General features: G+C 33.5%; 1 protein-coding gene and 1 long non-coding RNA gene across 3 annotated transcripts; one reads left to right on the top strand and one right to left on the bottom strand.

The window, feature by feature from the left end:
- Positions 1 to 4,056: 4,056 nt before the first annotated feature.
- LOC149536563 (putative UPF0481 protein At3g02645) lies at positions 4,057 to 7,973 on the bottom strand. 2 transcript variants are annotated; one of them, XM_089806442.1, is made up of 2 exons: positions 7,701 to 7,973; positions 4,057 to 5,980 (listed from the first exon to the last, which is right to left on the bottom strand). In XM_089806442.1, the coding sequence occupies exon 2, from the start codon at positions 5,941 to 5,943 to the stop codon at positions 4,345 to 4,347; it is 1,599 nt and encodes a 532-aa protein (XP_089662568.1). In that variant the 5' UTR covers positions 5,944 to 5,980; positions 7,701 to 7,973; the 3' UTR covers positions 4,057 to 4,344. The 2 variants fall into 2 exon arrangements, with proteins under 2 accessions (XP_089662568.1, XP_089662567.1); XM_089806441.1 differs by having other exon boundaries at positions 4,057 to 5,984; positions 7,701 to 7,972.
- A 1,363-nt stretch (positions 7,974 to 9,336) lies between these two features.
- On the top strand, positions 9,337 to 9,890 carry LOC149536562 (uncharacterized). The gene is made up of 2 exons (XR_016358108.1): positions 9,337 to 9,422; positions 9,590 to 9,890. It is a non-coding gene; the product is annotated as an uncharacterized LOC149536562 (long non-coding RNA).
- Positions 9,891 to 11,320: the final 1,430 nt, after the last annotated feature.

The following is an 11,320-nucleotide window of genomic DNA, read 5'->3' as shown; positions in this document are numbered from 1 at the left end:
ATATAAGAATGTATATTTAAAAAAGAAACTAGAAATATTTGAGCCCATGTTCTTCACCACCTTAATTCCATGCTAATGATTTTGACAACTTTTGTGTTAGTGGTAGAGCTTTGTGTTATTGATTTGCACAAACATCATATACTCTTCATAGTTTAAAGGAGACCATATTGCACAAATCTAGAAGGGATATAAATGATGTATTTTTTGTAACCTTCAAATGGAAAATTGTGTGTCGATTCGACTTATGTGAGTATTGACCATATCCAAAGATAAATTGCATAAACCTCATGCTGGACTTTGCAAGAACATGTAGATTCAACTTCCTCTAGCAATATCTTTACAAGAACATGTAGATTCACCTTCCTCCAGTGATTGATATCACTACAAAATTTACTTGTGAAGCCCCAATATTACCTGTAATGATACCCTACATGGGTAGGAATGAAATAATCACATTTTTATGTCGGCTTTCATTCAGAGGGGGCTTTTATCCCAAGTGCCAAACTAACTAGGGATGAAGGATTAAATATGAATGTAGGGGTTCTTTCAGTGGATTCCATATATTTTTATAGCTTAATATGTACTAGTAGACTCCCTATATTGTCAATCTAATAGCTCCATAGAAACTAAGAATAGTTCTTTGAAGTTATGCCAATATTGTTGATCATATTATGATAAATATTACTAGTGTTTTATCAATAGTAATATAATATCATAGAACCAAGAATGGAATTAGCTAATATTTGTAATGAATAAATTATTATGTCCTCAACAACATAAAATTCCCTAACTAGAAGATGACGATTTGAAAAGTATTTTTTGTAGGGCCATCAATTATATACGTCTTAGCAGTTTCCAAATTTTCGCATTGCCTATCTAGATGTGTAATTGTAGAGTACTGCATCAGTAATGTGAAGCCTCCTCAGAGGTTTTGTTATAAGAATTTTTTGTAATGCAATGCCAATTTGTTCCTAAATGAATGATTCTTGTATTTCTCATATTCATGATATTTATACTCTTCCCAGTTGTATGGTAGTATGCTTGTTACTTGAATATTTATGACATGCTAGACATGGAGCTTCTAATGTTAGAGTTTTTAATTACTATGAAGCCATTTATATTAACAGGAATAAAGGAATTAGACACTGGATTAGCTGCACCTAGTCAATGGGATCTTATGTTAGACAAGTAGATGATGTAGGAGGAGTAACCCCTGTAGGTATTTTATGTTGCCATCATCAGAACAAGAGTGGCTCTAAATCCTACAAGTGATGCTAACCCTACAGTTTTATAAAGAATAGATTTTGCAAGTACAATCTATATAGGTAATTTCCATACCATTTTTATGTACAATCTATAGACCTTATAGAATAACCTAACTCCTATGTCTATATTGTTGACATGCTCAACCTTAAATCAAACAATATTAGGGCATGTCTTTGTGAGTTCATCATTTATGCAGTCCAAAATAGGCTCCATCTAGAAAAAATCAAAATTTAGGAGTTGATCACAAAGTGACCTTATACACAGTCTTGATCTATTACTATTGGTCTGGATCAATGTTCTTCCTCCTTAGTTTAGCAATTAGGTACCTTAAAAAAGAACTCCTAGAACAACAAGAGCCACCTATAGATGTGACCCCCTCTAAAACAAGTTTATAGAGAGAGATCAGGATAGTTCATCTACATGGAGTGAGGAAAAATTCATGTCCAATTTTACTCTTTCTAATGAAATGGAGGTCATTTTTGCAAGCTACTAGGACATTGTGCTGACTGTGATTGTTCCAAAGATTCCTTCTATTGAGCCCAAGAAGCCTAAGACAAGTAAAGATAAAATTGTATAAGGGTTTAGTGAATTGAATGATGTAAAACGTCAAGCCCAATCAAAATTTTGATGAGATACTATATTTTAGAGATGCTAGGTTTTCAAATTTTGTGAGGAGGGCCACTTTGTGGGAAGATCTTGTCAAGGCATTGGGGACGTAGAAGATTAAGATGATTTGAATCATTTTTCTATTCATGACTTTCCTTACTTTCTTTATCTTATCCTCATCCTTTTCCTCTTTCTATTTCCTATAAGAAGTATGTCGCCTACATAGGCCCTACTTGTCCTATTTGTACACTCCTAGGCTACATCCACCATTATTGTGGAAGTAGAAATAACATATATGATTGCTTTCAACTTAACATGTGTCTTATGACACACTCTTTACAAATTGGGAATTTCTCAAAGTATTCATTTGGCCTAGATCAAATTTTCTTTAAAAAAAATATACGTTTTAAAAACAATAATAGAACTCAAAACCCAATATTTGTCAACTAAACTTCACATTGAAAGGTCACTGGGGAACTGTGGTACTCAATGCTTAAGGGCTTTGTATTGCATTGCCTCTATGAACCCTTGTCGAAGTCTTCACTCTTAGAGAGTGGCTGAAGTCTTCATTCTTAGAGAATGACTGAAAAATGAATTGTAGAGCACTTAACTTCTTCAAGACAAGTAAGCAATATATCCTATAAGAAGTGGCAGATAATACAATGCTTTATTACTCATTGAAAAAATCACAACAAGAAGTTAGTTTTCAAATCACCAACCCAATAAAAAATGATTGAAGAAATTGAGAAAGAAAAAAAAACCCTAAAGTTATGAAAATGAATAGAGAAAGAAAATAATCATTTAGGAGGATGAGAGAATGGCAAGCAAATGAGGGTTGCAAAGGAGAAAGAAAGGCATCCAGGTAGCCAAATCTGAGAGCCATTGGTGTTCTTACCGTGGGTTTCATTTCAAGTAGTGAAACCATCGCCATGCCACATAATGCCAGGGATGACCCAGTAAAAATATTATCCCTTGAAATAGAGGAGCTTGCCTAACTCTCCCATGCCCTTCTTGCTGTGCAGAGTGCCCCAAAATTCTGTACTAGTCTTTACCAGCTCAGGCATCATGTCTGTGAACAACCTCTTCACAACTCACCCTAGTGGTGCACCACTGACAATAACTAGGCTTTGATGCATGATAAAATTTCCAGAACTGCATAAACCTGGTCCCTGTGCCAGACTTTACAAGAACCCTCTAGCGATATCTTGCATTCAACTTCCTCCATTGCAAAATTTACTTGCGAAGCCCCCCTATATTACCCGCAATGATACCCTACACGGGCATGAATGAAATAACATAAAACAATAATATCATATGACTATTAACTTGGGCCAGTATAAGATTAACATACTTTTTCTTTCTTATGACACGAGTTGGTCAAAAATTTGACCAACTTGGGTAAACTTAGGATATTTCAACCAATACGGGGATGAGGACCCAAAAAAAATTTAAAATCATACCTTTGGTTGAAAATTTTGGTAAAAAAACAAGTGCAAATGTACTAGTGATGAAATAGTTGAGATCACTAGACGGGGGGGCACCCCTAATATTTTGAAGGTAGTCAAATTAACTTATACTAAACAACCCAACACTCGAAATAAAGTCTACAGATAGTAGGGGAACTAGTGAATATTCGTCTGCTACTGAAGGTAAATCAATGGGTTATAAGTAAATCTTGGTTACTAGCTTTCACCAATATGAACATACATGTATCATCATTGAAAGGATAAACAAAAACACATGAAATAACTATGAACACATGAAATAATTGAGTATCAAGTAGCTCATCAAATATATCAATTGAATATGAAATAACATCTAGATCAAATCTGGTAACCAAGTTCCACAATTATAAAACTGATCTAAAAGAATCCGACAATCCAACTTGAAAAGTAAACTAGGGATAGGCATTACAATCTTTAACAAAAATTCATATATGAACTTTTATTCTATATTCTTATACTTTTCTTCTAATATCGTATTTTTAAAATTATGTTATATTAGAAAATATAATTAAGTTCAATACAAAGTTATAATGTACATTAGATCAAAATTGAATTATATATATATATATATATATATATATATATATATATATATATATTTGGGTGATCCCCAAACATCATATTCTCTATTCCAAACACAAGGAAATTAAAGAGTGCCTCCATTTCAAGAAAAAAAGCATTGTCAACCATACAATTATATTGACACCTTAAAATTTTACTTGACAGCCATGCATGACCGTCAAATCCAAACCATTCCTTGGGATTTCCGAATGCAATTGGGAGTTGTCATTCATTACAGGGCTTCAAAGATCTACAAGGCCATTTGGTATTCCCTATGGAATAACACCATCTCATATCTCCTTTGCGAGCTATTTATGGAATCACACAATTTAACACCCAGGCACACACAATCCAAACAGAAGTTAAGGAAAGCAAACTGAATTAATCAGAGCAAGGTGGGTTTCGATCAAGAATTGTTCTGATTCTCTAAAAATTTCTTGACTATAGGCAAAAGGGTGGGTACAGCAGCCCCCAGAGCAAGTACGATTGCCCAAAATATATAAAAGTTCCTGAGAAGCCTGGGATGCCTGATCAAATATCGTTTCAATTGTACCAATCGTCGGTTATTATACCACTTATTCAGATCCTGTTTTACCTTGGCAAACGGGTCTTCCTGAACATCCTGCAAATTGAGTCCCTTGCACAGCCCATTGAACAAGTCGGTGACTTCATCATCTGTTCCCATGGAACTCTGAATGATCCCTTCCCTCCTTAGCACTGCCACATCTTTTTCTCCCTCAATCAAGGTATTCATCAGCAATACATAATATGAGACATGCTTCGTACTTTTTGGGCGGCACACCTCCATGGCCATCAGATTCCTCAAGATCATCTCTGAGGTATCTGTGATAAAAACTGTGGGCAGAGAAAGGGTTTTCTGCTTGAAACATATCTTCTTCTTCGATGGGACTCCATAATAAGGCTTGAACTTCACACCAGAATCGAAGAGCTCTGAGGCCGAGCCCTTTATAAATATATTGAGATCCCGGTCATCTTTGGCCTTTTTGTTAGTCTTATTTTTCGATTGCTCTGGTTCTTGATCCCTGTTTTCATCCTCTCTGTTCTTGTCACTCTGTTTTTTCGATCGCCCCTGTTCTTGATGTCTGCTTAAACAGTTTTTTATGGGAAAGCAGACATCAGAAGAATGTTTTTGCAGTTCTTGTTGGGGTTTACTCTCCTCCCGCCGAGCTAAGTATTCTTCTGTCACAAAGCAATGGAACAGTCCCAGGATGTGTTTATATTTCTCCAGATCCCCAATTTGTTCAAACGAATCTGGTTTTTCCTCGGTGGGGAATCCTCTTGGAAGGAAAGGATGAATTATTGAAACGATTTCACAAATCATTCTGTACAATTCTTTCTGAGCACTCTGAGCCGAAACCATCTCCAATTGCAGCAGATTCAGCAGAACCCTAATAGGCAGTTGATTTTCCATCATGAAAAAATCACCCAGAATGTCGAACTGGCAGGTTCTGACCCTGTTCTTATTATAGATGGGATCAGAATTCTCCTCCACCTGTGCGGTGGAAGAAAGATTGTCAGGACGATTGTTCTTCTCTTCCTGCCGGGTGAGAACTCTGAGAATCTCAAGAACAAAGCAGCCATCGAGAAGGCAAGTCCAGGCAATAGTTTCGTCCCCTGCGTCCATTTCACCTTCGTAGTTGCTTGTTATATCAGAGATTGATTCCTTGAACAGACCCACTAAAGATGCTTGATTTTCTGGCTGCAGCCTCTGCCGCATTCTCAGAACGGCGTCCACTTTGCGGCGGTCCATTGCAGACAATGCTCTGGTGGGCTGATGATGAAAAAGGCCCAGCGATACAACCCGTGGTATGTATGCTTTGCCGTTCAAATCTTTCAGAAACGTTGGAATTCTGTGAATGGAAATTGTTCGTGGGGTTTCTTTTCTCGTTGCCCGAGTCCAGGTTCCCTCATCAAACCTGTGCCTCACTTCCTCCACCCATACTGATTCACTTTCCTTGTCAATCGTCGTCCTCTCCTCCGCCATTATTGGAAATTCTTTTTCACTGTCTCAGATTTCCTCTCTGACTTCACAGGAGTAGCAACAAAAGTCAGGATTTTTATCAACCAAGCACCATTAAACGTAATACTGTTTCATTGAAATGTCATTTCCTCTGTTTCATTTATATACGATGAATTATAACTGAGAAATCAAGCACCCTTAAATCTAATACTTTTTCATCGAAATGTCATTTCCTGTGTTTTTCGTCATATCAACTCAATTACAACTGAGAAAGCGGAAACGTTAGCACTTCAAAAATGAAATCTAACAAACTTTAGAATGGCATTTCACTGTTAAATTTTGCAAATATCATTGAAGATCACGCAACTAAATTTAGGGGGAAATTTTTCAGCATAAATTTTAACTATCGAATTAATACAATCGTTAAGGGCTGATTGCGAATCAGATGTTCATAGCAACTCCTTAAGGGAGGAATCCGAATATTGTTCTCTTGAACAATTCATGAAAATTGGGAGAAAATTGGGAGGGGGCGGGGGCGTTTTGAGGCCATGGCTAACAGCTTGTTAAGACAAATTTAGTGCTCTTAATTTGGTTATCAAATCAAGAAAGCGTCTGCTGTTTGATAAATTCTTAGCTAATGTGGTTGTTGCTGGGCGACTGGGTATAGCAATTCACTTCTGAAGACTTTGGTTTTATATCTCAAACCCATCAAACCCAACAAGAATGGATCAGATGCAATTTTTTATGTCTCTCCTTAATCAAACGTTTTACAAGGAGGTTCCATTGTCTTCTATTGCGCTTATTTCAGGTGGCATTCGATCATGGCTCTACCCGAGATGGTTGTTTGGCAAAGGTTTTCAAGGAGTCAATTATGGTTGTTTCCAGCTTAGATAAGACGTTTCCCTCTAAGGAAAGGCTCCCGTCATTCCCCTTATTTCCTTCCAACTCATTTTTCATTTAAAAGAATGAGAGTTCTGCAAGTTAAAAGGAGTTGGGATAAAAAGGCAGGCTCTCTTAATGTTCCTTATTTTTTTAACATTCAGTTTAAAGAAATGGGAGTTCTAAGAAAGTAAGTTCATTAAAGACTGCGAGAAATAATAATGCGAGGGTTCAAAACATTCTGAGACATTGTAACATCAAGCTACCCTGAGTTGACTGGTATTTGCTCATTACCAATTGACGCTTCATCATGTATCTATTAGTTTTCACCCACCTCGTAGATAATAGATTGATGTCAGATTGCACCCTTATTGCTGTCTTTTTTTCCGATTTTATTTGCTCTTACTAAATTTCTGTGTCATATCTATACAAATTTGTATTGGTGAGTTGAGGGCTCGTAAAATCTTCCATTTTATACGAATTGGCATTTACTGAAAAATGACAAACTATAAACATAAAATAACTGCTTGGTAAAAAGTCTAAAAATTTGAAACAAAGTAAAGATTTCTAGTACCCTAAAAAACCTATACAACATTCAGAATTAAGAAATTGCGAACAATTGTGTAATATTTATCATTTTACGGAAGGAATGGAATGGTTCTGCAAAAGTTTTCACGGTCAGTAACAGATTGTTCAAAAGATTACTTCCATCTTTAAAACATATCATTGGTTTCTTGGTTTCATTTTTACTCCTGATCACTATTATCTTCGTCTTTCAAATCCTAAAAGCAATTCTTTTGATATAGTTCACGATAACAATTTGCAAGTTCCAAACTATATATAAATAAAATAAAAGGAGATAGACTGTCAACATAATAAAAAATAATGGAAATCAATCGTACCATATTCTAACTCAGACGCCTCAGCTTTGAGCAGACTGCAAAGGCAAACACCAACTGATTGGCAATAAACAAACCCACATCCAATTTATGAAGTTTCCAGCGGAATTACGCGTCATACATTCCCTTTATTCTCTTGTAGTTGCCCAATTTTACTTTAACAAGGAATTCGGAATTCCGAGGCCCGGTTTGCTTTCTCTTTCGACTGCTTTAATCAAAGGTTATGCCAAAGTGAGCTAGAATGATAGACACACTCATTTTCCTCCATTGATATTTCCACTGATTGCTGGAAGAAACTTGCAACTGGTACAACTCGTGCTTCTGGCCCTTAAATCTGTCGGGCGTGGAGCCTTTGTACGTTTCGTTTCTTTCAATATATCACTGAACAATTGGCTTTAAGTACTATGATGATTAGACGGACTAGAATAATTCGTAATCATGTTCATTCTTTCTTTAATGTTGTGTTTAGTGAAAAAATGCAAAATAAACAAGAGCGCTTATAGAGCTAGAGTCCCTGTCTTATGGGACATAGTGTTATGGGACATAGTGTACTGTGCAACAACATTTTAATAGAATTGTGCAATTGTTGAAGATTGTTTTGGTGTGAGCTTAAGATATGTAAAAGATGATGAATTGTGTACCTTTGAATTATTTTTTAGAATATTGCAATATAAATTCAATTTGCAATTGACAAAAAGTATAGAATTTTGAAAAAAAAAAGATCATGATCTACAATTTGTTTTTATGGCTCATGGTTGATGACTTCAAATTTAAAGAATTTGATTATTTAGTTGCAGTTATTATGTACGCTCCTCTATATTTTCATCTTGATGACTAATTATGCTACATGTGATTCTAAAAGTTAATGTAAAAAAAATTAATCTACACATTGTGAAAACTACAAAATTTTAATTGAGATGTGCATAAGAATTTCACAAAGTACTTTATTTTACAATTTATTTTTTATAAATTAATACTATTTTCTTAAATATAATTATTGTAGTCACTATTTTTTAAAACATAGAACAACAATGAATAACATTTCTTCAAAATATTGAAACCAATCACAAAGCTAAATATAAATAATGAAAATATTAATTATTTTATGAAATACATTAATATATAAATAAAAAATAAACATATATAAAAAAATTAATTCTATTATTTAGTTGTTCTTAAAACTATTAAAAATGTTCTAATTCTACAATATTTACGCCGAGAGGCGTTCTATACAATGGCAGCACGGGAATATGCCAAGATTCCTTGTCAATAAAAAAGATTTGGGAGCAGTTACAAACTTCCAAATTAAATATTAAAAAAAAATTCTCGAAATAATAGCTAGCCGAAATAATAGGAAGCCAAATGGAGGCCGAAATAATAGGCCCGAAAAAGTAGGGCCCGAAAAAGTAGGACCCGAAAAAATAGGGCCCGAAAAAATAGGGGCGAAATAATTTCAATATGATTTTTTTTTTGTTAAATATAATTTTGCATGCACATTCATGCTTATTTTTTGCGGGGAGTTGGGGAATTTGAAACAAATTCGTGGAATGTGAAGAGACATCTGTTGGGGGATATGAGGAGCCTCTTAGAAGTTATAAAACCAAGACTCCTCATTTCATTTTCATTTTATGTTATTGCAGGAAGGAAGAGGTGGAGGTTATTGGAGGATTAGATTGGAGTTTTTGAATAGGAGTAAATTGAAGTTTTGGAGTAACATTTTTGTAGGTGAGATTTCTATTTTTTATTTACATTTTCATTTAGATTTAGATGTAGATGTAAATTGAAATTCAAAATTAATTATAATATTCTACTTTGATTTAGATTTCAATTTGGTTGGCTCTCCTCCACAACAAACAGTGTATTGTGTATTTAATGGGTGCATTGGAATGCAGATTATCAGCCTAATGGCCAATCTCCAGTTTCCTGAAAATATTCGTGGAATTTCGTGGAATGTGAAGAGACGTCTATATATTACGCCGAGAGTAATCGTTCTCACATTCGTGGAAATAATTGTTTTTGGGATGCAGGGTTCGGAGCTATTGGTAAGGGAGGCTCAGAGGTCATTGAGGAAGGAACTGGTGACATTACTCGGTTCCTTAGATAAAATGGGGAAAATAGAAATTATTCTTTTATGTATGTAGAAAAAAATTAGAAAGATTTTATGTATGTAAAAAATTAAAAGAATTCTATATACATCTAGATATTTTGATTGAAATAACCATAATGTAAAAACAAAATATAAAATAGAAATGTTAATATATGTATGTAGAAAAAATTAGAAAAATTGCATGCATCTAAAAAAATTCTATTTACATCTAGATTTTTTTAGAATGGAAAAAAATGGATAATAGAAATATTAGTTGCATGTTTGTAGAAATAAATTAGAAAAACATGTATCTAGAAATTAAAAAGATTTTATGTGTCTAATTTTTAGATTTTACTTTATTCTAAACTAATTATTGATGGATATATATTTTAAAAATATTTATGTAGTTTAAAGTTTAGATTTTAATTAATTTGTATGCAAATAGGAAAAAGAATAAATATTTTATATATATGTAGATTAATTTCTATTTTTGGAATTTACAAGTAAATGAGTACTTTATTCATTTAAAGTAAACAAGTTTTTAAGTAATATATTTTTGTTTTAGAAATATATTAATCATAATGTTCATTTATTATTACTTATTTAATATACTTACTCTCAAATCTAAGACAATAGAAATGATATTTTATTAACTTTGAAATAGGGAAGTGTTAAGCAAGTTCGTTTACAAAAATACCAAAAATATATTTGGTCTTTGATCAAATTGGAGTTAATATTAGAAATATAAATATGATCATTGACAATTAAGCTAAATTCAATTCAAAACAATAATATTATTTAAATTTAAATAAAATAAGCCATGTTTACTTTGAAACATCAAACAACTAATTAACTAATACAATAATTAAAATAAATGAATCTATTATGACATAGAAAAATATTTTCGAATTATAATTTCTTTGTTTTTGAATCAATATGAGTTTTTTTTTCTACTTGAAAAGATAAACCATCCTAATTGTAATCCTTAGTTAACCCTAACAACAACCCCTACCTTAGCCCTAGCCCCAAAAATGATGTACAATCTAACTATAATCCAACATTAAACTATAATTATAGCACTAAAACATATCCCTATTGATATTCTAAACTCTAATCATAACGAAAATCTCAGCCCAAACCATAATCTAAACCAAAAACCTACACACTAATATTGGTTATAGTCCTAACCCTAAAATCTAACCCTTATCCATAATGTAAAAAAAAACTCCAAAATATTGATCAAAATCCTAAACCTAACTATAGGGATAACCATGATATTAAACTCTAAATCCAGTCCCAAGGTCCTAACCATGGTGTAAACCTATAACCGAACTCTTAAAAAATTTACTAATCCCTGATCCTAATCACATTCCCAACTTTAAACTTGAACCATAAACCATAGTTGTAACCATAATCATAAATTTAAACAAAACCCTAACCCTAAAGGTATAATCATAAAATTAATCATAGCTTAGACCCTAATCCTAGCACAAACCACAATCATGACCAAATATAAATCTTCACCTTACCCCTAATC

The sequence above is a fragment of the Cupressus sempervirens genome, chromosome 10 (assembly GCF_028749045.1).
Source record: "Cupressus sempervirens isolate cs-2001-9-10 chromosome 10, ASM2874904v1, whole genome shotgun sequence".
NCBI lineage: Eukaryota > Viridiplantae > Streptophyta > Pinopsida > Cupressales > Cupressaceae > Cupressus > Cupressus sempervirens.
The sequence above is the reverse complement of the archived record's forward strand: the minus strand, read 5'-3'. Positions and strand labels throughout refer to the sequence as shown.

Coding starts and splice junctions, on each gene's coding strand:
- LOC149536563 (XM_089806442.1), bottom strand. CDS start 5,943: ATGGCGGAGGAGAGGACGACGATTGACAAGGAAAGTGAATCAGTATGG.